At 48.1% G+C, this 27490-nt stretch overlaps 2 protein-coding genes across 2 annotated transcripts in view; one reads left to right on the forward strand and one right to left on the reverse strand.

Annotated features, from left to right (window-relative positions):
* HTRA4 (HtrA serine peptidase 4) overlaps positions 1–13733 on the forward strand; it is a 30645-nt gene extending 16912 nt beyond the window's left edge. Inside the window, exons 7-9 of the mRNA XM_035138992.3 lie at positions 9957–10014; positions 10520–10615; positions 13296–13733. Of these exons, the coding sequence (XP_034994883.1) occupies positions 9957–10014; positions 10520–10615; positions 13296–13461 (320 nt within the window). The 3' untranslated portion in view covers positions 13462–13733. The remainder of the gene's footprint in view (positions 1–9956; positions 10015–10519; positions 10616–13295) is intronic.
* A 3219-nt stretch (positions 13734–16952) lies between these two features.
* TM2D2 (TM2 domain containing 2) lies at positions 16953–27418 on the reverse strand. Its single transcript, XM_035139571.3, has 4 exons — positions 27179–27418; positions 18510–18597; positions 18191–18306; positions 16953–17446 (listed from the first exon to the last, which is right to left on the reverse strand). Exons 1-4 carry the CDS (start codon positions 27400–27402, stop codon positions 17233–17235), a joined length of 642 nt encoding a protein of 213 aa, XP_034995462.1. The 5' UTR covers positions 27403–27418; the 3' UTR covers positions 16953–17232.
* Positions 27419–27490: the final 72 nt, after the last annotated feature.

A 27490-nucleotide genomic window follows, 5' to 3' on the forward strand; every position in this document is an offset into this window, starting at 1 on the left:
CGAGCTCCGCCAAGGCAGAGCTGCCCGTTGTGAGGAGCCGAGAGCCTCTCGCTCAGCATCTTTCCCAAATGTGCAGTTGTCAGGAAAGATCAGGGATTGAGCGCTACTCTCTGAGAAGAGGACTTTCTTACCTCCTCTCTTCTGCTCCTTCCTCAGGGGTTCGGAACTGTTGCTTATTTCGCTAATGAGGCAGAAATATGCAGGCGCTGGGGACCTAGGGATCTAGGGATCTAGATGCTATACTCCTACTGATGCAGCCCAGAATTGCATTAGCTTTTTTATCTGCTGCATCACACTGTTGACTCATGTCAAGTTTGTGGTCTACCAAGACTCCTAGATCCTTTTCACATGTACTGCTCTCAAGCCAGGTGTCACCCATCCTATATTTGTGCCTTTCATTCTTTTTGCCCAAGTGTAGTACTTTACATTTCTCCCTGTTAAAATTCAACTTGTTTGCTTTGGCCCAGTTGTCTAATCTGTTAAGGTCATTTTGAAGTGTGATCCTGTCCTCTGGGGTATTAGCCACCCCTCCCAATTTGGTGTCATCTGCAAACTTGATCAGGATGCCCTCAAGCCCATCATCCAAGTCATTGATAAAGATGTTGAATACGACTGGGCCCAAGATAGAACCCTGTGGCACCCCACTAGTCACTACTCTCCAGGATGAGGAGGAGCCATTGATGAGGACCCTTTGGCTTTGGTCAGTCAGCCAGTTACAAATCCACTGAATGGTAGCATTGTCTAGCCTCCATTTTACTAGTTTATTTACAAGAATATCATGGGGCACCTTGTCAAAGGCCTTGCTGAAATCAAGATACGCTACATCCACAGCGTTCCCTTCATCTGCCAGGCTTGTGACTCTGTCAAAAAATGAGATCAGATTAGTCTGGCATGACCTATTTTTCAGAAACCCATGCTGACTTTTAGTGATCACAGCATTCCTTTCTAGGTGCTCACAGACCGTTTGCTTAATGATCTGCTCTAGAATCTTTCCTGGTATTGATGTCAGGCTGACAGGGCGGTAATTGTTTGGGTCCTCTCTGTCCCCCTTTTTGAAAATAGGGACAACATTTGCCCTCCTCCAGTCTGCTGGGACTTTGCCTGTTCTCCAGGAATTCTCAAAGACAACTGCCAGTGGTTCTGAAATCACCTCTGCCAGTTCTTTTAATACTCTTGGATGTAGTTCATCTGGCCCTGGAGACTTGAATACATCTAAACTAGCCAAGTATTCTTGTACTACCTCCTTACTTATTCTGGGCTGTGTTTCCCCTGCTGAATCATCTGCTCCATATTCTTCAGGTCGGGCATTGTTTTCTTTTTTGGAGAAGACTGAGGCAAAGAAGGCATTGAGGAGTTCTGCCCTTTCTCTGTCCCCTGTTCGCATTTCACCATCTTCTCCACTAAGTGACCCCACTGTTTCTTTGTTCTTCCTTTTGCTACGGACATACCCATAAAAGCCCTTTTTGTTGATTTTAACCTCTCTAGCAAGCCTGAGTTCATTCTGTGCTTTAGCTTTTCTGACTTTGTCTCTACACGTGCTGGCTATTTGTTTGAATTCCTCTCTGGTGGTTTTCCCCTTTTTCCATTTTTTGTACATATCCCTTTTAAATCTTAACTCAGTTAAAAGTTCTTTAGATAGCCACCCTAGCTTCCTTAGGCACCTTCCATGTTTCCGTCTCATTGGTATTGTCTGAAGTTGTGCTTTTAATATCTCCCTTTTTACAAACTCCCAACCATCATGAACACCCTTTCTGTATTACTGTCCATGGGATTTCACCCAGCGTTTCCCTAAGTTTTCTGAAGTCGGCTTTCTTAAAGTCTAGAATTTGAGTCTTAGTATTCTTGGTTGCTCCTTTCCGCTGTATAATAAACTCCAGAAGAGCATGGTCACTCCCACCTAATGATCCTGCCACTTCTGCCCCACTAACCAACCAGGTCATCACTATTGGTTAGGATCAGATCGAAAATGGTTGATCCTCTTGTTGCTTCTCCTACCTTCTGGACAATGAAATTATCTGCAAGGCCAGTGAGGAATCTGTTTGACCTTATGCTCTTGGCTGAGTTTGACATCCAACAAATATCAGGATAGTTGAAATCCCCCATTACTACTATCTCACTTCCTTTTGAATGGTTGGCCATCTGTTCCAGGAAGGTATCATCTGTGTCCTCAGTTTGGCTTGGGGATCTATAGTAAACTCTCATTGTGCCCATTTAATCATGACCGATTTAACCTCCTCGTATTTTGTTTCCCATTCTAGCAGAATACAATATGCTTTCTTCAGTAGTTTCACATCTTCTTCTATAACCTCTCTTTGAAATCTGGAAATTGTATAACTGAATCCTTTTTTTAATCCTCCTTATACATTTCGTTTAATTGTCTGTAATGCAGCTAACTCTGAAAATGTTCTTTGATTTCTTCATAATCTTTTACTTTCCATTTCCCTTCTTGAGCTCTCAATAGTTCTCTATATGTAGGCCACTTTCCCTTTTTGTCAAGTGATTTGAACAACAAAGCTTCAATTGGTGATAACCACCAAGGTGTTTTTTATTCTATTAAGTCCTTATATACCTCCCACACTCTCATTAATGATCTCCTAATTATATTATTGTAGAAACCTTTATGAACTTTCACTTTCCCATACCATAAGTATGCATGCTATTCATATCTGTTATCATGTTCTTTCAAATCCAGTGCTTCCCAAATATGCAGCCTCGTAATACAGTTTAAAGTCTGGGAGGGCGAAGCCTCCTCTTTCTTTAGTATCTGTGTCTAGTGTTTAATCCTTGGCCTTCCCCCCACCCACCCCCCTGACAAACTTGGAGATAATCCTTTTGCCATTTTTTTTTTTGAGTGAATCATCCTTAACCATTACTGGGACTGTCTGAAAAAGAAAGAGCATCTTCGGTAGAACATTCATTTTTACTGCGGCAATTCTTCCTAGTAGGGAAAGGTTCATTCTACTCCATATTTCTAGATTCCTTTTAATCTCATTCCATACTTTTTCATCATTGTCTTTATACAAATTTATATTTCTTGTTGTTAACCATATCCCTAAATATTTTACTTTTTTGTGGATTTCTATCTCATATCTCAGTACTTTTTACCAAGTCATTTTTCTCTTCTTTTAAATTTTTAACTAATAATTTAGTTTTATTCCTATTTAGTTTAAATCCTGCGACTTCCTCAAATTCCTGGATTTTCTCTATTACCCTGGGGAGACAGTTTTTTGGATCTTCTACTGTAATTACTAAATCATCAGCAAAGGCTTTCAATTTAAATTCATTTTTCTTAGTTTTTATCCCTGTAATCTCTTTGTCTGCTCTTATGTTTCTTGCAAGTACTTCCAGGAGCAATATAAACAAAAGCAGTGATAACGGACATCCTTGCCGAGTTCCTTTTTGTATTTTACATTCATTCGTTATCACCTGTTTTACAATTAAGTTTGCATTTTGTTCTGAATAAATTGCTTGTATTCCTTTCAAAAATTTACCTCCACAATTGATTTTTCCGAGCAGTTTTTACATGAAATCCTAGGAAGCATTATCAAAAGCTTTTTTCTGCATCTATAAACATCATTGCTGCTTTTTTCTCATTTTTTACCTTCAGATACTCTATCACATTTAATATATTTCTTTTTTAATAAACATTTTTATTAACTTTTCCAATTTAAATATCTAATCCATTTTCAAGGAAAAAACAAGAAAAAGAAAAAAAATCCATAAAGCTGGAAACAAAAGTAAAAATACTATTAAGTCCACTTTAACATTGAATATACATATGTAACCTGACTTGTAATCAATCATATATTTACTGTACCAAATTAATAAACTTCCTCCATACCCTACCAGTATGTTATGTTTTAAAGTTCATACCCTGTTATCTTAGTGTTTTCTAAAATCTAGTTATGAAGTTAGATTCATTTTGCTAATATACATTCAACACATCTTACTAATATACTTTACATACAGTGGTGCCTCACTAGACGAAATTAATTCGTTCCATGGGTCAATTCGTGCACGGAGAGAGGCAGCGGCGGGAGAAGAGCTTCCCCGGCATGAGGCGCAGCTTCGGAGGTCTCCCATGCCGGCCGTGCGCAGCGAGAGGCAGCGGCGGGAGAAGAGCTTCTCCCACCGCCGCGTCCCGCCTGCCTTCCCCAGCATGGGGCGCAGCTTCGGAGGTCTCCGAAGCTGTGCCCCATGCCGGCTGTGCGCGGTGAGAGGCGGCGATGGGGGAAGCTATTCTCCTCGCTGCCTTCCGCCTGGATCGGACAGGCGGCGGGGCAAGACCTTTGCCTTCTCCCTGCGCTAGTGTTCCGCTGGTCTCTGCCGGTTGCCCCTCACTGCTCGCGGCAACCGGCAGAGACCAGCGGAACACAAAGGGGAACCAGCTGCAGCAAGGAAAGAAGGCAAAGGAAGATCAGCTGTCAGCGCCTCTCAGCTGATCTTTCCTTTGCCTTCTTTCCTCGCTGCAGCTGGTTCCCCTTTTGCTAGACAAATGCCCCTTTCACTAGGTTTTGTGATCGGAGGTTTTTATGGCCATGCTTCACAAGACGATGCGGTGGCCATAGAAAACCTCGTCTTGCGAGGCAACCTCTGATCGCAAAACATATTCATAAAGCGAAAATTCGGCTTACAGGGCATTCGTCTAGCGAGGCACCACTGTATTTGTTTTCAGAATGTTTCTTCACCCTACTGTCGGATTTTTACTATTAGCTGTTTCCTTATATCCAATTTTTTCCTGTCACCATTCATCCACTAATGGAATTTGCTAGTTTCCAAACCTGAAAAATCTGTCCATTTCAATAGAAGTTAGAGTCTCCCATCATTGGAATTTATTATCCATATAATCTATCAAACCTTCTAATTTTTGCAAGATTTCTACGTTCCTCTCAATTGGGGCATGAGTACCTACTAAGATTAATTTTTCACCCTCTTATCATTATTATTATTTTTCCTGTTCAATTTCTTATTTATCTCCATCAGGTTCCTCTTCCACTCCTTGTATTTTCCCAACTCTTTATGGCTTCTTCCAAATGCCTTCATCTCCTGCTCTGTTTTAATCTTAAATTTTTCATCCTTATAATAGAATAATACACCTTCAGGGTATTCCCATCAAAATCTTATTTTGTTTTCAGTCAAATTTTTTGTCAACTCTTTACAGACATTTCTTTTACATAGAAACTGGGTTGGAATTAAATATCAATTAAACAATTAATCCAAATCTTCTGCCAAATTATACAAATTTAATCTGATTTCCCATGCTTCAGACTCAGAAGGCCTAGTCCTCTTATAATCACTGCATTTCTATTCAATATAATCCAGATCATATCCAATAATCTAAGCAAGTTAAGCAAGTTTAACCAAACAGTATATAATTCTGTGTGAATTTATGCCTATGATTCCCTTCGGTAAGTTAGCACTGTCTCTTTGCACGCTGGTATCTTGCCAAGTCAGTCCAGAAATCCAAAAGTCCTTTTCACAGCCGGCGGCCGCCATCTTCAAGCAATCCCAGTAAATCAAATCTTTAAGCTTCTGTGATGATTTCTCCATGCCGCTACTCAATAAAGCCTTTTCAGGGGAGATTTTGTCAGGTCAGGACTGTAAACACACATCTAATTTATGGCTCACTCCCCCTTTGACTGTTATCGTAGCCGGCTTTGTCTCCAATATGGCGAAATCTATTTTGTAACTGCGTCATGTCTCAGAAATTTCTTGACAAGTTTCCAGCTGCTAATGAGATTGCTTCTCTTTGATGTCCATGAGTTAGGGAGTCTTTAGCCACATTCCAGGCAAGTCCAAAAATACAAACTTTGATTATATTTTATATTTATATTTTCCATCCACACAGTTTATATATTTAAGAAACCATATTATCTCAGTAAATTTCCAAATTTACAATCTTGCTTGCTATGTAAATGTTGTATACGGCTCTTCTGGGGGGAGTTTTGTTAAGTATATAGTAAAGCATGTATGTGGACCGAGAACTCCCAGAAGTGCAAGCTGGATTTCGAAGAGGCAGAGGAACCAGAGACCAAATAGCAAACATGCACTGGATTATAGAGAAAGCTAGAGAGCTCCAGAAAAACATCTACTTCTGCTTCATCGACTATGCAAAAGCCTTTGATTGTGTCGACCACAGCAAACTATGGCAAGTTCTTAAAGAAATGGGAGTGCCTGATCACCTCATCTGTCTCCTGAGAAATCTCTAAATGGGACAAGAAGCTACAGTTAGAACTGGATATGGAACAACTGATTGGTTCAAAATTGGGAAAGGAGTGTGACAAGGTTGTGTATTGTCTCCCTGCTTATTTAACTTATATGCAGAATTCATCATGTGAAATACTGGACTAGATGAATCCCAAGCCGGAATTAAGATTGCCAGAAGAAATATCAACAACCTCAGATATGCAGATGACACAACCTTGATGGCAGAAAGTGAGGAGGAATTAAAGAACCTTTTAATGAGGGTGAAAGAAGAGCGCGCAAAATATGGTCTGAAGCTCAACATCAAAAAAACCAAGATCATGGCCACTGGTCCCATCACCTCCTGGCAAATAGAAGGGGAAGAAATGGAGACAGTGAGAGATTTTACTTTCCTGGGCTTTTTGATCACTGCAGATGGTGACAGCAGTCATGAAATTAAAAGACGCCTGCTTCTTGGGAGAAAAGCAATGACAAACCTAGACAACATCTTAAAAAGCAGAGACATCACCTTGTCAACAAAGGTCCGTATAGTTAAAGCTATGGTTTTCCCAGTAGTGATGTATGGAAGTGAGAGCTGGACCATAAAGAAGACTGATCGCCGAAGAATTGATTCTTTTGAATTTTTGGTGCTGGAGGAGACTCTTGAGAGACCCATGGACTGCAAGAAGATCAAACCTATCCATTCTGAAGGAAATCAGCCCTGAGTGCTCATGAGAAGACTCCCTGGAAAGGACCCTGATGTTGGGAAAGATGGAGGGCACAAGGAGAAGGGGACGACAGAGGACGATATGGTTGGACAGTGTTCTCGAAGCTACCGACATGAGTCTGACCAAACTGCAGGAGGCAGTAGAAGACAGGAGTGCCTGGCGTGCTCTGGTCCATGGGGTCACGAAGAGTGGGACACGACTAAACGACTAAACAACAACAAGTTTGTCATTGGTATGAGCTTTCATGTGCATGCACACTTCTTCAGTGACAAACTTAGTTGGTCTCTAAGGTGCTACGGGGGGGGGGAATTATTTTGTTTCGACTACGCCAGACAGGGCCGAGTGCTCACTGGAAGGACAGATCCTGAAGCTGAGGCTCCAATACTTTGGCTACCTCATGAGAAGAGAAGACTCCCTGGAAAAGACCCTGATGTTGGGAAAGATTGAAGGCACTAGGAGAAGGGGACGACAGAGGACGAGATGGCTGGACAGTGTTCTTGAAGCTACAAACATGAGTCTGACCAAACTGCGGGAGGCAGTGGAAGACAGGAGTGCCTGGCGTGCTTTGATCCATGGGGTCACGAAGAGTCGGACACGACTAAACAACTAAACAAAAACAAATAATAAAGCACAGTTATAGAGAACAGTTAGAGTTCTTGCTGCCCTCCTTCCGCTCCGTCACATACCATTTCTTGCTCTGATGTAAACATTCCTCTGTTATCCTTTATTTTCTCAGTGGCTAAGCTTAGCAGAATAAATCTTGCTTCCTCGTCTGAAGCATGCCCACAACTAATATCCAATTATTCTCTCATGCCGTGGAGCCTGGTTCGCTCGTAGAATCAGCATCCAGGAGATCCAGACTCCCATGGGGGCTTTCTATCCAGTGCCCCCAGCCCCTATTTCCTTCTGAAGTCGAAGCTGGTTGATGGGCATCTGCGGATGAGACTGGGTCTTCCCGTACCCCCTGGGAAGATTTCGGGAGGCTGCTTACTCCCATTACAGCCTCTGATTACCCCGTGGGAGCTGGAGAGATGTTATTTTTAGCCAGCTTCTACGGCACCCCAAGCGGAAGTCTCACATTTAATATATTTCTTATATTCTCTTTCATCTGTCTACCTGGAAGGAATCCAGCCTGATCTTGATGCATATATTCAGCTAATTTTTTTTCAACCTACTAGCTAGAATATTTGCGAATAATTTACAGTGGTACCTCGCAAGACGAATGCCTGGCAAGCCCCAGCAAGCAGCGCCCGCCGCGCTTCAGCTGCGGCGCTGAGGGGGCCGATCCGGGCCGGCTGGAGGGTGAGCGCCTCATGCTTTCTCCTGCTCGCCCCGCGCTCGCCCTCGGGCCGACCTGGGATCGACTGCCTCAGCGCCACCGCCGCCAAGGCGAGCGGGAGAAAGTGCACGGCGCTCGCCCTCAGGCCGGCCTGGGATCGGCCGCCTCAGCGCTGCCGCCACCTGGCTTCCCCGAGCCATGCGAGCAAGCGCCCCCGCCACCAGTCCCCCAGAGCCCATAGAAACGCATTAATTAAATTTCAATGCGTTCCTATGGGAAACGGTGCTTTGCAAGATGAATTTTTCGTAAAACGAATTGACCGGTGGAACGAATTAAATTCATCTTGCGAGGCACCACTGTATAATCATTATTTAATAATGAAATTGGCCTATAATTTTTAATTTGCATTAAACCCATATCTTGTTTTGGAATCACTGTTATATAAACTTTTTTCTATGTTCCTGGAATTTCACCTGTCTTTAAAATTTCATTCATTACATCCTTTAACGGATTTACTTAATTTTTAATAATATTTTGCCGTTAATCCATCTGGTACCAGAGACTTGCCATTTTTTGTCCAATTTATTGCTTCTAAGACTTATTGAGCTGTTACATAATTATTTAGGGTTCCTAATTGTTCTTCTTTTATTTTTGGCAGATTGCTATTTTTTATATATTCCTCTATTTTAAATGTCTTCTCTTTTCCTTTCTTGTACAATTCTGAGAAGTATTTCACAAATACTTTTCTTATTTCCCTCATTTTATCTGTGATTTTCCCATTTATGTTAATTTTCCTTATAAAATTCCTCTGTTCACTTTTTTTCAATTGTCACGCTAGCAATTTTCCTGATTTATTTGCATGCTCAAAATATTTCTACTTTATTCTTTTTATTTTCCAACTGATTTCTTCATTAACTATCATAGAGTATTGGGTTTGTAATATCCTAATAGCTTGCTTAACTGACTCTTTATTAACTTTTTTGACAAATCCTTCTCCTTTTCCATAATTTCATCTAAAAAATTTCCCTTTTTTCTTTCAATTGAATATTGTTGTATAAACAGTCCTCTCATCACCGCCTTACTTGCATCCCAGACCGTTTGTAATTTGGTCTGACCGTGGAGGTTTATTTCTAAATAGTCCCCCAGAACCTTCTTTGCTTTTACCATGAAAATTTGATCTTCTAATAGATCTTCATGCAGTCCCCATCTAAATGTTGTTTGACTTTCCTTTTGACTTTCCATTATCATGGAATTGTGATCTGACAGTGTCCTGGGATTAATTTCATTTTTTTTAAACTTTGGATTCCAATTCTTTGGAAATCCATACAGCATCTATCCGTGAACTGCTGTCATGGTCATAAACATGAGAATAAAAAGTGAACTGTTTATCAAACAAATGTTTTACTCTCCAAATATCGATCGAATTTAGAGTTTGGGCCAAGTCAAAAAAATCTGCCTTCTTTTGTATCCTTTTTCCTAGCTGATCTATCTTTTTCTAATGATGGAACTCCGCTTAAGTCTCCCATTAAGATGATATTTTGGTCTGCGTATTCCAGTCATTGTTTCCAGTTTTTTTGTGGGGGAAACTGCTTTTTTCTCATTTGGGGCATACATTCCCACCAAAATTACCTTTTCCCCTCTTGGAAGTCCGGAAAATCTGCTTGTTTAGGCCTTTGTATACACAGAGAAAGAGAGAGGATGAGACCCAATTTGTCCTTTCTTTTCATAACTTGTTGAGAATGCTTCTAACTCTCATGTCTCTCTAGGGAAGATCAGGCCCAAGAAAAAATACCTGGGACTCCGAATGCTCCCTCTCACTTTCAAGTAAGTCCTCAGTCCCACATCCCTGCCTGGCCTCTCAGTATTAGGCCAAGCTCATGTTAGTATTGCATGATTGAAGGCCCCCCCCCAAAAAAAGTTATTTAGAGTACCCATTTGCCAATGGCCACTCAGGATCTTTGTTATGTAAACTGCCCCTTAAACCATTATTTCCCACTTACTCCCTAAAACAGCTTAAGTGGGAAACTTGATATTTGCTCAATAGGTAGAACTTGGGGAAATGTTGATGGTGGTGATGTCCTCAGAGTTCCTCTTTGAAGCCGCAGTAGGACACCCCACCCCACCCCACGTGAAAGGTGTGTCCTCACACCCACCAAATGCCCATGTAGTGTTCCCTGCTGGCAGAGATGTTTCCTGGCAGCACTATCACCAGTTGGGGGAGGCTCAGTTGTGCTGCTAAACACCTACAGTGTTTTGATTAGATTTGGGGTTTCTGCATTTAGTGGGTAGACCACCCAAATGACTGAACTGTCCTGATCTCTTCCCTTAGTCTCATCCGTGAACTGAGACGGCGGGACAGGGATTTCCCAGACCTGAGCTCAGGTATCTATGTCTACGAAGTGATTCAAGGAACAGCAGCTGCAAGGTAAAATATTCATTTCTACCCACACATATGCTACTGGGATTAGATAAAAAGTAAGAGTGCTTGCCTTGCTTCTCTGGGAATGTCTCTGATTTAGAAGTGCTGCTCTCACACACACTCTCTCTTCTTGCTGCAATGATAGTACGGTGCTACCCATGTTCTTGCAGAAAATGTTAAAAAATAATAATTGCAGCACAGAACTGGATCTTGGCCACAGGGACACACCTGTGCTATAAGCCAGCTTCGTTCAGCACCCCCCCCCCAATATTTCATGTATTGATTTACGTCCCTTATACCAGTAGTGAACTGTTTTAATAAGTAGCAACATAACGGTGTATGTTGTGTTACCTGCATTAAACACTGGACATACTGCAAAGGAAGTGCCCTGCTGTTTAGTTCATCAACATCTGGAGGAGGGGGGGCAATGATTCTCCACACCTGCTGGAAGCCCTACTCAAGAGATAGACGGGAACAGCTGATGTTTGAACCATTGCATCACTTAGCTAAGGCTGGCTGCAGTGTCTGTTATGGTGGTTCAGGTTGTGAGTAAGGGTCAGAGCTGTGCAAGCATATTATTGATGAGGTAAAAGCCACCCTGGGCAAGTGGTACCAGTCCTCACCAGGCTGCTCTGTCTTCCTATCTGAGCAGAGGCACAAAATGTCATCCCTTCAAACTTTATTATGAGGGGCTGTTGCTGAAGCCAGGGAGTGAGCTGTTATTATTGCATCCAATTCCCTGTTCCCCATGGGATTTAAAAAAGAGAGAGACACACGCTATATTCTTTATGAAGATTTGTACAGAGGTGCATTTACTAAACTGTTTGCATAACCATGGCTCACAGCAGTCTTCTAGGAGCAGGGATAGTAAGATAGGAAATAGCCCACTTAGCCATCTCTGTGAATGTTGATCCCCAAGGCGGGCAGGAAACCAGGGCAGACTGAGGCAGCTGTAGAAGAGCAGCTTCCCACCAGCACCAGCTGCTGGAGGAGTTGGAGTCCAAAACATCTGGCACTGGGCTGGGGAAGGCTGCTGTACAGAGAAAAGCCTATGAAGACACAATTGTGTGAAGATCACAAAGTGTGCAAATTATGTTTCCATCTTTAGAGCAAACCTAAGGTGGGTTTACAGTAACACTTTTAAAGCAAAATTAAAACAAAACCTAATATTCTGGGTGTACACTAGGCTGGGCAATATGTTGATATATCAGTCAAAACCAGTTTGAAGTTCACATTGTGTTGTTCCATAATATCTGAGCCGGCAATAGATTGCGAATCACAATGTGTGTAACTCACCAACTAAACATCACGCTAACTCACCAGCTAAACCCTGCAATCTACCACAATATCTGAAATAAGGATGACCACGGCACATGTTGGCAATAGCGGGGACAACCTGCAAGGCCTCGCAGTAGCGGCACAATCAGTGGTGCTCTGCAAGCCCTCATGGCGACAACTGGAGGGGGCAGAAGTAGCAGCAGCAGCTTGCAAGGTCTCACGGCGGCAGAAGTAGCGGCATCTTGCGAGGCCTTGCAGCAGCATCGCATGGCACCAATAGTAGTGGCAGCCTGTGAGGCCCAATGGCAACACCAGCAGTGGGGCTTGCAAGGCCTCGCCATGGTGGCAAGAAGTGGCGGTGGCCTGCAAGCTCTCCTGGCGGTAGTGGCAGGCGATGGCAGAAGCTGTGGCAGCCTGCCTCAATGAGGTCTTGCAGGCCACCTCTGCTTCTGCCATCTTCTGCCACAACTGCAAGGCCACCACTACTGCCACCTCCATGACAAGGCCTTGCAGGCCATTGTCGCTTTTGCCTCTGCCGCAAGGTCACCACTACTGCAGCCACTGCAACAGGTCCTTGCAGGCTGCCAGCGCTTCTGCAGCCACTGCCCACTGCCATGGTGAGGCTTTGCAGACTGATTCTTGTGCCACTGCTGCTTCCTAGCAGGCCTGCTGGAAGTCCCAGAGTCTTGGTCTTCACTATGACACATCACCAAACTTTGGATTGTTCTGATTACCACCATTTGGTAGCCAAGCCCCAAACCCAAAGTCTCATTTGGATGCATTCTGGCTTGCCTGCTGCTGAAAGTGACCACGAGGTGATTGATAATATAATAATTTATCAGTTTTAGACCCTTAAGTAGTAGCAGTTGCCAGGACATTGTCCTGCTCGGCTCTGCATAGTTCCTTCCTTATTTGATACATCGATATATCACGATGTTTAGCTGGTGATATATCACGATATTGAAAACCAGTTATCACCCAGCCCTAGTGCACTCTCTTGGGGACAGATGTTGGGCAGCTGCTTCCACTCCAGGTGCTTGTCTGTCAAAATGTGACTGCATCTCACACACTTTCTATGCTGAAGTATAGGGACAGCTGTGATGAAGCCCTGCGGGCAGGTGTTCATACAATTCCCCTTAGCCCAAAGAAGTTTTGTACTGACATCAAGTACTCTGAAAGCTTCCCACGTTGAAACAAGGCCCCGGAAGGTGGTAAGGTCTCTCCTAAGACAAGAGTCCCTGCAGTGGTTCTTCCAAAGCATCCTGTGCTTCTTTTAGAGGTTATGTGTGCAATAGGAGCAAGAGGCCAACCTGAAGGGGACTTGATAAGGGGAAACTATGGCTGTCTAAAAGTGTGCCACAGTAGTCAAATGCTTCCTGTATTTTAACATTTCTGTCTTTGGTTGCAGTGCCGGCTTGCAAGACGGTGATGTCATTATAGCAATGAATGGGAAAACAGTCACTTCAACCAGAGATGTAACAGACACTGTTCAAAACAGTGACACCCTCTCCATTGTTGTACGGCGAGGAAACGAAGATCTCATTGTGACAGTTACACCTGATGAAATTAATTAAAAAAAGGTGCCCTCTGCAGAAAGTGTGTTGAAATCCTAAATTGTCGTATACTCTTATCAGAAACAGTTTAGGAAAAAACTGTACAAAGTGGAAACATACTTGTAGCTCTTACCGTATTTTATGGACCATAACACGCACCAGACCGTAACACGCACCTACTTTTTAGAGGAAAATAAGAAGAAGAAAAAAAGAAATCTGTCTTGCAGCCTGATCCTGTCTACATTTTCTCAGAATGCGTCAGAGAAGTAAATAAACACTTCCATGAAAGTGTGTATGGGATTGATAGCGCTTATTTATATTGGAGCACCTGTGCCAGTGGTGCTTCTTTCCCCCAGCTATACACACACACTGTTCCCCCCCCGTTCCCCCCTCTCTCACACACACTTTAACTGTGCTTTTGTGTTTTGTCAGAATGAGAAAAGTCCCCTCGCCCTAGTGTCCTTGGAATTAGTGTCCTTGGAATTAAATAAGCTAATACTTAAGACACCTCTGGCACAGGTTTGTGTATTGAATAATTGATTCAAAGAAGTGGGGAGGAGGGTTGCTAATCAGATCTGAGCATAATGAATTGATTTAATTAACAGGGCAATCTGAGGGTCCCTGGGAAATTGTGCATTTATTCAGCAGCAGGAGAGAGTGCAGGCACATACCGTAAGTTGAGAGAAAGGGCAGCAAGCAAGCGCATTTGCTTCAGTGATAGGCTCACATCTTTCCAGCCTCTCCTCCGCCTCCCCCACCACCGCCGCTCCTTTTTTGAATATAATTTTAGATTTAGAGTGAAATCAAGAGAAAAGCACTTCAGAAGCTTGTCCGGCTCTGCAGTAGCAACAGCCAAAGAGGGTTTACCGGAGGATCCCATGCGCTTGCATTAGGATCATTAGGGGGCTCTTATTGTTATTCTTGTTGTTATTTCGACTGCATGGAGGTTACAGGGAAAGGGGCGAGCAGAAGAGAGAGAGAGAGAGCATCCTTGATTCATCTTCCTCCTCTTCTCTATGTGTGCCATTTCCAAACTGGCATTCGAGTTGCAGCACCAGAAGGAGGGTGGGTGTCTCCGAGGTTGCTGCCGACGCCAAGAAAAAGCAAGCTGGCTCTTTGGGGGGTTGCCACCTGTAATTCTAGCTGAGCACAACCTGGGTTAAAAGTTGTGCAACTGTAGCCTGCTTGGCCAGGGTGTGCATGTGCAAAAGGAGGGTGGGATGGGCGGCTGGGGGAGAGCGGAGGAATGGAAAGGAGAGAGTGGGGGGCAGGGGGAGGGGGAGGGGGGGAGAAGAAGGGAGGACGCCAAGCCGGGTGCATTCCCCCTCCCAGGTGGCCCGCTTTGCAAACCCCCCCCCCGCGTGCTCCTCTTCTGCCACCGCCTGCCCTTTTTCCAACCCGAGAGAGAGAGAGAGACTGACTGCCTCCGGGGCTGGCTGAGGGACGTTTCTCTCTCTTGCCTTCCTCGCTGTTGCTGTTGCTGTTGCTGTGCAGCTGGCAATAAGGCATCAGATCCGCCCGAGTGGAGGGACAGCAAGAGAGAGAGGCTGCCTCCGGGTGACATGCGTGTGCGGGGCTGGCTGAGGGACGTTTCTCCCTCTCTGCCTTCCTGGTTGCTGCTGCTGCTGCTTTTTTTCTGCTCCCCCCCCCCCTTCACAGCCAGCGGAGTGAAAGCTGCTTACAGGCTGTGTGGGACTCCCGCTTTGCCACGCACAGCCTGTAATCGGCTCTGACTAGTGCCTTTGCTCCGTAACACGCACAGAGATTTCTCCTTACTCCTGAGGAGGAAAAAAATTGCATGTTATGGAGCGAAAAATACGGTAGTTTTCTAGTATGAACAAATCAAATAGTTCTAATAGAAAATGGACAAGCCATTTTCTTCCATATATATATATTACTCATTTAAGTGAGACAAAACAGTTAAGCAGGGGGTATGAATCCTTTCAACCACAGATCTCTATAGGCTGACAAAGGCGGAAGGTAACCTTGTGCAATGCCCCTACTACACACAAACAGAGATTTAACTCAACTCATCCCGTTTTCTAGTGGGCCAACTTAAGAGCTGAAGGTGTGCCAAATGTTGGAGGTTGCCTGCAATACAAGTTTAAGTTTAATACAGACCTCTCCAGGTGGCTGGTGCAGGGCGGGCAGGGGCCATTAAGGCCACTTCAGTCTTGAGAATGCCGGCTCTGGTGGATATTCCTTCCCAACACCATGAAGCAAAGGCAAAATATGGTAGGTAAGTATCCCCTCCAAGGTGTTTGTAACTATTTAAGCACCTACTCTCCAAATCATGGGTAGGCAAACTAAGGCCCGGGGCCCGAATCCAGCCCAATCCAGCCTTCTAAATCCTGCCCACAGACGGTCCGGGAATCAGCGTGTTTTTACATGAGTAGAATGTGTCCTTTTACTTAAAATGCATTTCTAGGTTATTTGTGAGGCATAGGAATTCGTTCACCCCCCCCCTCCAAAATATAGTTCAGCCCCCCACAAAGTCTGAAGGACAGTGGACCAGCCCCCTGCTGAAAAAGTTTGCTGACCCCTGCTCCAAGTATTTGCCAATCTCTTGATGGGAACAAACAAGCTTTTCAGAATACCCATCCCCATGCCACTTCCAGGTATTAGTCTAGAAGATAATTTTTATAACAATTTCAAAACAAAATTAAAATAGTTACATATTTAAGTTTAAGATTGCCAGACTTTATTCTTACCCATCAGCTTAAAAAAAACCCTGCATCTGCTCAACATGGAAATACATTTTGCATGCTGTTATTGAAAAGTACACATGCCGGTAGTTGCATTAACAACCCCCCCCCCCCCGGCCCCGGCCAACCAGCCACAGGTCTGATCTACAGCATGGACTGATCATTAGTCACTAGAACATACTTAAATGGAGGCTAGGAAAGACTAATCAGGTGCTGCTGTGAGTCTAACACACTGCAAAGAGGCATTCTTCCTGATTAATTGCAATTTAAGTTGTGGCTCATACTGAAAATAGGCCAATTCCCCAACTTTATTAAAATGAGCCAGCAAATGGCTCTTTGGGGAGAGCAGGGGCGGTTTACTACACTTGGATTTCTCTGGCTTTGCAAAAAAGTTCTGCAATAAATTGGGCTTGACATTGCTAAATGTCAAGATAACTACTTTCCCCACATCCCATCACAATATAAGATTCACAGAGAATGAGGAAGCAATCCCGCAGACTTCATGTCCTTTTACAAGAAAGGGAAACTTAAGGGAGCATTCTGTCTCATGTGGGCCAACATTCTTACGGGAAAACAGTCCTGCCAGCGTGAACTAAAATCAAACAAGACAGTAACTTTTGCAGTTACATCAACTTCACCGGGTATTTTCAGCTAATATAGGCGGCATAAACGTATTTGGAAAACCTCTTCTAAAGTGTATAGCAGTGAGAACTAGGATTAAGCAGAATAGGGTAAGCCAGTTACTTCCTTGGCACCTCCTAGAACGTACGCAAGTGTGTAAGGACATAAGGAACTACAATACCTTCATGACAGTTGCAAATCCATTTTTGAGGTTTATTCTACAGGGCAGAAGTCTTCCCAGGTCCTTGTGGATGGGGAAAGCATAGCTCTCATTTAAACAAGACAATGAGGTATGTATAGCAGAATTATGGTTTGCATTTTTCTGGTATTTCCATTTTAGAAGGATGTCATTTCACAGCCAAATGAGTACACCGGTGTTGCCTCTATACTTGCTACAAGACAGGATCCAAGCATTAGGCCTCCAGCTAAGCAAAGAATCTCCTCCCATTTCTTCTTTGGTAGACTTTCAGTAAATGGTACACCAGTTGCTTCCATCACTGGGCATCAGTCCCCCAGTGATAAGAAGAATCAAGTCCACAAACCACCAGATCCCAAGTCCTCCAAGGGTGAGCAGTTTCCCCACAGCTGTGCCTGTGTGCCCCAGGCAGAAGCGATCCACTCCAAAGCAGCCCAAGAAAAAGGAGTAGAGGAGAGTAGTTATGAAGTAGTGCCCCGTGTACCTGAGAGAGAACAAAATTGGATAAAACTTTCACATGGCGAGCTGGAATCCACCCTTGCCCTCACTGTACAACAGTTCCCTCTAATGGGCATAAAGGAGCATGCACAGAATCTCTATGTACTTAAAATGTACTAGCCCAGGGGTTGACAACCTGGTCCCTACCGCCCACTAGTGGGCGTTTCAGGATTCTAGGTGGGTGGTAGGGAATTCTACGGCACAAGCTGAATCCTCCTTCCATCAAGCATTGGTGGGCGGTAAGGAAATTTTACCATCAAGAAAGATGAATTAGTTGGCTGGAACAGTGAAGAGACCAGCATTTACTCTTCGTTTGTGACAAGAATAGTTCCTTACACTTGAAGTCAGTAAAACACAATATGGGAGAGGAGAGTTAGATCTGCCTCGCATAGGACTCACCCCCACTTCCGTTTGTACTGCGCTTTCTAGGCCCAGGCCCAGGATCTCTAGGTCCATTTTCAAGAAGTATTTTTTTTTTGTCCTGCAATTTTACCCAGGGAAAACCTGCTGTTTACCTCTGAATTGGAACAAATTGCAATCCACAGAAAACTCGATTGATGTTTGTTCCGATTCAGTGGCAAACAACATTCGTGTCATAGCTGGACCAAAAAAAGGCAGCTTGGACATGGAGAAGTGGGGACAGGCCTGTGCACCGCCTGCCACACAATGAATATTGCAAAGGAATTCTGGGTTCAATAATCTCAAAAAACAAAACAAAAAGGAAACTCACTTTATGCATGGCTTATTCCCCCGCCGAAAGGTCCGCTGGCCTGCACATTCAATGCCATCCAGTGCCTTGCAATGGACTTGAGTGTGGCTCACATCGCTATATGCCTGACCACCAAACTATTACAGGGACAAAACAACAACAGCCGACGGAATTAAGAATTTATTGAGCTAGATTTCTTGTTTTAAGTATACATTTTCCATAGTGAATACATTTATCTGGGAACAAAGGGAGCAGGAAATCGAGCCTCTTTATCCCTACCCCAAATTTGCCAGACATTTATCTAATATTAGAGTAGCAAAATAATCCCTTTTGAGCCCACCTTGAGACATCCGTAGCCCAGTTCCTCTCGGGCACTTGCATTTCCACCATGATCCATGGGAGCCTCACACTCTACGAACTCCTCAGGTCTGCAAATAAATGACAAAGTGAGTTTGATTTTGAGAAGAGGTGCTCCAGAGTTAAGTTTCAGAACGCAGGACCAAGAGCTGAAACAAAGGCCGGAGTCAGAACACAGCAGTAATTCATAAATGTCCCCCAGTTTCCTTAAATTGATCAGGCTAGCATCAAGCACCAGGCTAGCACCCCATCCCTTTTCCAGTCTGCTTCCATAGCAGCCTCTCCAGCATACATTCCTAACTGGGGGAGTTTACTGCTTGCATCTTACCTTTCATCTTGCATCTCACCCCATACACCTGCCATCAAGATTAATACTCCATTTCCAACACACTCCCTTCTCCCTTTCCCATCAACCATCCCCTCTCTTTGTCCAACTTCAACTTCTGCCACTCCCCTCCAGGCCTTTGGCATTGCCTCCAGTTTGCTCCAATTCATATCCCAGCCCTTGTTGTTGTTTAGTCATGTCCGACTCTTCGTGATCCCATGGACACAGAACACTGTCCAACCATCTCGTCCTCTGTCGTCCCCTTCTCCTAGTGCCCTCAATTTTTCCCAACACCAGGGTCTTTTCCAGGGAATCTTCTCTTCTCATGAGGTGGCCAAAGTATAGGAGCCTCAGCTTCAGGATCTGCCCTTCCAGTGAGCACTCAGGGCTGATTTCCTTCAGAATGGATAGGTTTGATCTTCTTGCAGTCCATGGGACTCTCAAGAGTCTCCTCCAGCACCATAATTCAAAAGCATCAGTTCTTTGGCTATCAGCCTTCTTTATGGTCCAGCTCTCACTTCCATACATCACTACTGGGAAAACCATAGCTTTAACTATACGGACCTTTGTAGGCAAGGTGATGTCTCTGCTTTTAAAGATGCTGTCTAGGTTTGTCATTGCTTTTCTCCCAAGAAGCAGGCGTCTTTTAATTTCGGGACTGCTGTCACCATCTGCAGTGATCATGGAACCCAAGAAAGTAAAATCTCTCACTGTCTCTGTTTCCCCCCTTCTATTTGCCAGGAGGTGATGGGACCAGTGGCCATGATCTTGGTTTTTTTGATGTTGAGCTTCAGACCATATTTTGCACTCTCCTCTTTCACCCTCATTAAAAGGTTCTTTAATTCCTCCTCACTTTTTGCCATCAAGGTTGTGTCATCAGTATATCTGAGGTTGTTGATGTTTCTTCTGGCAATCTTAATTCCGGCTTGGGATTCATCCAGTCCAGCCTTTCGCATGATGAATTCTGCATATAAGTTAAATAAGCAGGGAGACAATATACAGCCTTGTCATACTCCTTTCCCAATTTTGAACCAATCAGTTGTTCCATATTCAGTTCTAACTGTAGCTTCTTGTCATAGAACCATAGAGTTGGAAGAGACCACAAGGGCCACCCAGTCCAACCCCCTGCCAAGCAGGAAACACCATCAAAGCATTCCTGACAGATGGCTGTGAAGCCTCTGCTTAAAGACCTCTGAAGAAGGAGACTCCACCACATTCATTGGCAGCAAATTCCACTGTCAAACAGCTCTTACTGTCAGGAAGTTCTTCCTAATATTTAGGTGGAATCTTCTTTCTTGTAGTTTGAATCCATTGCTCCGTGTCCGCTTCTCTGGAGCAGTAGAAAACAACCTTTCACCCTCTTCTATATGGCATCCTTTAATATATTTGAACATGGCTATCAAATCACCCCTTACCCTTCTCTTCTCCAGGCTAAACATACCCAGCTCCCTAAGCCGTTCCTCATAAGGCATCGTTTCCAGGCCTTTGACCATTTTGGTTGCCCTCTTCTGGACACGTTCCAGCTTGTCAGTATCCTTCTTGAACTGTGGTGCCCAGAACTGGACACAGTACTCAGGTGAGGTCTGACCAGAGCAGAATACAGAGGTACTATTACTTCCCTTGATCTAGATGCTATACTCCTTTTGATGCAGCCCAGAATTGCATTGGCTTTTTTAGCTGCTGCATCACACTGTTGACTCATGTCAAGTTTGTGGTCTACCAAGACTCCTAGATCCTTTTCACATGTACTGCTCTCAAGCCAGGTGTCACCCATCCTGTATTTGTGCCTTTCATTTTTTTTGCCCAAGTGTAGTACCGTGTTTCTCATATTATAAGTCATGTCTTATATTAATTTTTTCTTCAAAAAAACACGACATGGCTTATTTTTGAGGGATGTCTTATTTTTTAATAAAGTGCACGCGGGCGCTGTTTGCCGGGCTTGTCAAGCCCAGCAAACAGCGCCCGCCGATCTTCGGTGACAGGCGGGGGTGGGCGGAGAGCGGAGAACGATCTCCGCTTCCCCCCCACCCCCGCCTGTCACACAGCACAGGTCGGCGGACGCTGTTTGCCGGGCTTGTCAAGCCCAGCTAGGAGCGCCCGCCGATCTTCAGTGACAGGCGGGGATGGGGGGAGAGCGGAGAACGATCTCCGCTTCTCCCCCACCCCCGCCTGTCACACAGGACAGGTCCGAAGATCGGCGGGCGCTGTTTGCCGGGCTTGTCAAGCCCAGCAAGGAGCGCCCGCCGATCTTTGGTGACAGGCGGGGGTGGGGGAGAGCGGAGAACGATCTCCGCTTCCCCCCCACCCCCGCCTGTCACACAGGACAGGTCCGAAGATCGGCGGGCGCTGTTTGCCGGGCTTGTCAAGCCCAGCAAACAGCGCCCGCCGATCTTCGGTGACAGGCGGGGGTGGGCGGAGAGCGGAGAACGATCTCCGCTTCCCCCCCACCCCCGCCTGTCACACAGCACAGGTCGGCGGGCGCTGTTTGCCGGGCTTGTCAAGCCCAGTTAGGAGCGCCCGCCGATCTTCGGTGACAGGCGGGGATGGGGGGAGAGCGGAGAACGATCTCCGCTTCTCCCCCACCCCCGCCTGTCACACAGCACAGGTCGGCGGGCGCTGTTTGCCGGGCTTGTCAAGCCCAGCAAACAGCGCCCGCCGATCTTTGGTGACAGGCGGGGGTGGGGGGAGAGCGGAGCACGATCTCCGCTTCCCCCCCACCCCCGCCTGTCACACAGGACAGGTCCGAACATGGCTTATTTTTGAGGGATGTCTTATTTTTTAATAAAGTGCACGCGGGCGCTGTTTGCCGGGCTTGTCAAGCCCAGCAAACAGCGCCCGCCGATCTTCGGTGACAGGCGGGGGTGGGCGGAGAGCGGAGAACGATCTCCGCTTCCCCCCCACCCCCGCCTGTCACACAGCACAGGTCGGCGGGCGCTGTTTGCCGGGCTTGTCAAGCCCAGTTAGGAGCGCCCGCCGATCTTCGGTGACAGGCGGGGATGGGGGGAGAGCGGAGAACGATCTCCGCTTCCCCCCCACCCCCGCCTGTCACACAGCACAGGTCGGCGGACGCTGTTTGCCGGGCTTGTCAAGCCCAGCTAGGAGCGCCCGCCGATCTTCAGTGACAGGCGGGGATGGGGGGAGAGCGGAGAACGATCTCCGCTTCTCCCCCACCCCCGCCTGTCACACAGGACAGGTCCGAAGATCGGCGGGCGCTGTTTGCCGGGCTTGTCAAGCCCAGCAAGGAGCGCCCGCCGATCTTTGGTGACAGGCGGGGGTGGGGGGAGAGCGGAGAACGATCTCCGCTTCCCCCCCACCCCCGCCTGTCACACAGGACAGGTCCGAAGATCGGCGGGCGCTGTTTGCCGGGCTTGTCAAGCCCAGCAAACAGCGCCCGCCGATCTTCGGTGACAGGCGGGGGTGGGCGGAGAGCGGAGAACGATCTCCGCTTCCCCCCCACCCCCGCCTGTCACACAGCACAGGTCGGCGGGCGCTGTTTGCCGGGCTTGTCAAGCCCAGCTAGGAGCGCCCGCCGATCTTCGGTGACAGGCGGGGATGGGGGGAGAGCGGAGAACGATCTCCGCTTCTCCCCCACCCCCGCCTGTCACACAGCACAGGTCGGCGGGCGCTGTTTGCCGGGCTTGTCAAGCCCAGCAAACAGCGCCCGCCGATCTTTGGTGACAGGCGGGGGTGGGGGGAGAGCGGAGCACGATCTCCGCTTCCCCCCCACCCCCGCCTGTCACACAGGACAGGTCCGAAGATCGGCGGGCGCTGTTTGCCGGGCTTGTCAAGCCCAGCAAGGAGCGCCCGCCGATCTTTGGTGACAGGCGGGGGTGGGGTGAGAGCGGAGAACGATCTCCGCTTCCCCCCCCCCACCCCCGCCTGTCACACAGGACAGGTCCGAAGATCGGCGGGCGCTGTTTGCCGGGCTTGTCAAGCCCAGCAAACAGCGCCCGCCGATCTTCGGTGACAGGCGGGGGTGGGGGGAGAGCGGAGAACGATCTCCGCTTCCCCCCCACCCCCGCCTGTCACACAGGACAGGTCCGAAGATCGGCAGGCGCTGTTTGCCGGGCTTGTCAAGCCCAGCAAACAGCGCCCGCCGATCTTCGGTGACAGGCGGGGGTGGGGGGAGAGCGGAGAACGATCTCCGCTCCCCCCCACCCCCGCCTGTCACACTGCACAGGTCGGCGGGCGCTGTTTGCCGGGCTTGTCAAGCCCAGCTAGGAGCGCCCGCCGATCTTCGGTGACAGGCGGGGATGGGGGGAGAGCGGAGCACGATCTCCGCTTCCCCCCACCCCCGCCTGTCACACAGGACAGGTCCGAAGATCGGCGGGCGCTGTTTGCCGGGCTTGTCAAGCCCAGCTAGGAGCGCCCGCCGATCTTCGGTGACAGGCGGGGATGGGGGGAGAGCGGAGAACGATCTCCGCTTCTCCCCCACCCCCGCCTGTCACACAGCACAGGGCCGAAGATCGGCGGGCGCTGTTTGCCGGGCTTGTCAAGCCCAGCAAACAGCGCCCGCCGATCTTCGGTGACAGGCGGGGGTGGGGGGAGAGCGGAGAACGATCTCCGCTTCCCCCCCACCCCCGCCTGTCACACAGCACAGGTCGGCGGGCGCTGTTTGCCGGGCTTGTCAAGCCCAGCTAGGAGCGCCCGCCGATCTTCGGTGACAGGCGGGGATGGGGGGAGAGCGGAGAACGATCTCCGCTTCTCCCCCACCCCCGCCTGTCACACAGCACAGGGCCGAAGATCGGCGGGCGCTGTTTGCTGGGCTTGTCAAGCCCAGCAAACAGCGCCCGCCGATCTTTGGTGACAGGCGGGGGTGGGGGGAGAGCGGAGCATGATCTCCGCTTCCCCCCCACCCCCGCCTGTCACACAGGACAGGTCCGAAGATCGGCGGGCGCTGTTTGCCGGGCTTGTCAAGCCCAGCAAACAGCGCCCGCCGATCTTCGGTGACAGGCGGGGGTGGGCGGAGAGCGGAGAACGATCTCCGCTTCCCCCCCACCCCCGCCTGTCACACAGCACAGGTCGGCGGGCGCTGTTTGCCGGGCTTGTCAAGCCCAGCAAGGAGCGCCCGCCGATCTTTGGTGACAGGCGGGGGTGGGGGGAGAGCGGAGAACGATCTCCGCTTCCCCCCCACCCCCGCCTGTCACACAGGACAGGTCCGAAGATCGGCGGGCGCTGTTTGCCGGGCTTGTCAAGCCCGGCAAACAGCGCCCGCCGATCTTCGGTGACAGGCGGGGATGGGGGGAGAGCGGAGAACGATCTCCGCTTCTCCCCCACCCCCGCCTGTCACACAGCACAGGTCCGAAGATCGGCGGGCGCTGTTTGCCGGGCTTGTCAAGCCCAGCAAGGAGCGCCCGCCGATCTTTGGTGACAGGCGGGGGTGGGGGGAGAGCGGAGAACGATCTCCGCTTCCCCCCACCCCTGCCTGTCACACAGCACAGGTCCGAAGATCGGCGGGCGCTGTTTGCCGGGCTTGTCAAGCCCAGCAAGGAGCGCCCGCCGATCTTCGGCTCTGTCCCCCGATGCGCGACGGCTCGGGGAAGCAGGCAGGGAGCTCCTGCTGGGTCCCGCGCCTTCGCCTCTCGCTCGGTCGGGGCTACACGACATGGCTTATTTTCGGGGTATGTCTTATTTTTCACCAACCCTTAGAAATCCTGTCATGGCTTATTTTTTGGGGATGCCTTAAAATATGAGAAACACGGTACTTTACATTTCTCCCTGTTAAAATTCATCTTGTTTGCTTTGGCCCAGTTGTCTAATCTGTTAAGGTCATTTTGAAGTGTGATCCTGTCCTCTGGGGTATTAGCCACCCCTCCCAATTTGGTGTCATCTGCAAACTTGATCAGGATGCCCTCAAGCCCATCATCCAAGTCATTGATGAAGATGTTGAATACGACTGGGCCCAAGACAGAACCCTGTGGCACCCCACTAGTCACTTCTCTACAGGAGAAGAGAAGCCATTGATGAGCACCCTTTGGCTTCGGTCAGTCAGCCAGTTACAAATCCACTGAATGGTAGCATTGTCTAGCCTGCATTTTACTAGTTTATTTACAAGAATATCATGGGGCACCTTGTCAAAGGCCTTGCTGAAATCAAGATATGCTCCACCCACAGCGTTCCTTTCATCTACCAGGCTTGTGACTCTGTCAAAAAATGAGATCAGATTAGTCTGACATGACCTATTTTTCAGAAACCCATGCTGACTTTTAGTGATCACAGCGTTCCTTTCTAGGTTTTCCTACATAGAGATTTCTCAGGAGACAGATGAGGTGATCAGGCACTCCCATTTCTTTAAGAACTTGCCATAGTTTGCTGTGGTCGGCACAGTCAAATGCTTTTGCGTAGTCAATGAAGCAGAAGTAGATGTTTTTCTGGAACTCTCTAGCTTTCTCCATAATCCAGCGCATGTTTGCTATTTGGTCTCTGGTTCCTCTGCCCCTTCAAAATCCAGCTTGCACTTCTGGGAGTTCTCGGTCCACATACTGCTTCAGCCTGCCTTGTAGAATTTTAAGCATAACCTTGCTAGCATGTGAAATGAGCACAATTGTGCGGTAGTTGGAGCATTCTTTGGCACTGCCCTTCTTTGGGATTGGGATGTATCCCAGCCCTAGACTTTGGCAACCCCTTTGTCTTGCACCCTGGCACCTCTCATCCTTCCATGCACATTCCACAGCCTTCCACCGTTAAAAAACCCTTTGTGTTCCATCCTTACCCCTTTAATTCTTCACACAAGAACTAAACTAAACTAAGGAGCTTTCACACCTCTGCGCCCAGAAAGCAGCAGTTTACGTCAGTAGGAACTGGATTTGCATCTGTGTTTAAACCACCATCTCAGCTGACTCCTACTCTGAGCTGGCGGTATATAAGTAAAGTCCTTTATTGCTGAAGTTTCTGTCTGGATTTTTAAAAACATGGTTAACAATGCAATCGGTACATAAGTAATTTTTTAAAAGTTGACCTTAGAGTATAGGAGTTGAATGCGCCCTAAGTCACAATGCCTACCACTGTACCCAGGGCCATTCCAAGACATTTTGGCAACAGAGAAGCAGTAAAACATTGTGCCACCCTCCACTGGCCTCAAATTATGACCCCAGGAGCAGCCCCTGCCATTTCCTCCCTGGGGTGGGAGGAAACCAGCACCACCTCCTATTCACCGAGATGCCACTGCAGAGGCAGCATGGGGACAGGGGCTGCCCAGGAAGTAGCAGATCTGGCCTCCAAGAAACACACCACAGCAGTGGCTATTGTAGCACTACCATAGCTGCAGCACTGGCGATACATTCCTTGGAGGCCAGATTACTGCCCCTGTGGATCCTGCCTCCTGCCCCCAGAGGTTGTGGCCTCACCTCGCAGTCCTCACTGCATGCCTCAGTACTTCTGAACACCCACCAGGGCCCCAAGGCCCACCAATTTTGATGCTTCCTCTGGCCCTCACCACACTGGACACAACTTAAAATTTCCAACAGTGCCCTAGGGCAGGGCTGTAGCTACCAGGGGGTGGGGGCTAGCTGGGTTTTTCACCCTAGGATAGTGAAGCCTCCAGAGAGGCGCCAGTGAGCCTGTGCGTAAGTACTAGTTTTGCCCCTGCCAAGGGTGCCCAAAATAGCATTCCTCTAGGCTGCTTAATGTGACAGCTGGCCAGCGCCAAGCAGACCCCTGCCAAGACAGTATGCCAAGGGTATTTTTTTTTTACTACCTTTACACCCCACTTTCCCCCCAAGGAGTTCCAGGTGGCAAACACAGTTCTTCCTCTCCTCATTGATCTTCCCAACAACTCTGAGAAGTTGTGTGTTCGAGCCCTACATTGGGCAAAAGATTCCTGCACTGCTGCAGGGGGTTGGACTAGATGACCCTCATTGTCCCTTCCAACTCTACAGTTCTGTGATTCTACGACCCAAGGATACACACCAAGCTTTATGGCTGTGATAGGATCTGAACCCTGGCCTCGGCGATCCCAGTCACAGATCCCAGCCTGACCTCATCCGCCTGCTGCCCCCATATCATTTTAACTCCCCTTCCCATCTTCCACTACCTGGGAGCCAGTGAGGCCTAGTGGTTAGTGTGCCTGACTGGGGCCTGGGAGAGACCAGGGTGCGAATCCAGGCTGCGTCAGGAAGCTGCCTCTCAGCCTAACCCCGCTCGCAGGGTTAAAGCGAGGGGGTGGGGGAGAAGGTGTGCTGCGCCGCCGCCGCCTCGACCTCCTAAGGCGGAACAGGCGGTAGAGAAAAAGAAGCTCCTCCCCGCCCTCCTGGCCCCTCCCCATTGGTCCGCCTCCTCCTCCCCCCAGGCCAGCCCCGCTGCCTCCCGGAAGTCTCGCGGGACCTTACAGGTGGTCGCAGCGAATGAGCGGTCCGTGGGGGCCTTGGCCTTCGCAGAAGAAGGCGCCTCCCCCGGCGCTGGCGGTGGGCTCCGGGTCGGGTTGCTCGGGGCTGTGCGTGGCGTTGTGCTGGTGGCTCCGAGGCACGCCCTGCAGGAGGAGCAGGTTGCCCAGCAGCAGCGCCGCCTGCCCACACAGCAGCGCGTAGCAAAGCGGCGGCCCTCGGGCAGCCATGGCGCCCGCCGCGCGGAGAGGCTCCTTCGGAAGTTACCCAGAAAAGCCGCGCTCCGCCAATAAGGAAAGGGCATTTCTCTTCTAGCCA

The sequence above is a fragment of the Zootoca vivipara genome, chromosome 14 (genome assembly GCF_965207765.1).
Source record: "Zootoca vivipara chromosome 14, rZooViv2.hap1.1, whole genome shotgun sequence".
Classification (NCBI taxonomy): Eukaryota; Metazoa; Chordata; class Lepidosauria; order Squamata; family Lacertidae; genus Zootoca; species Zootoca vivipara.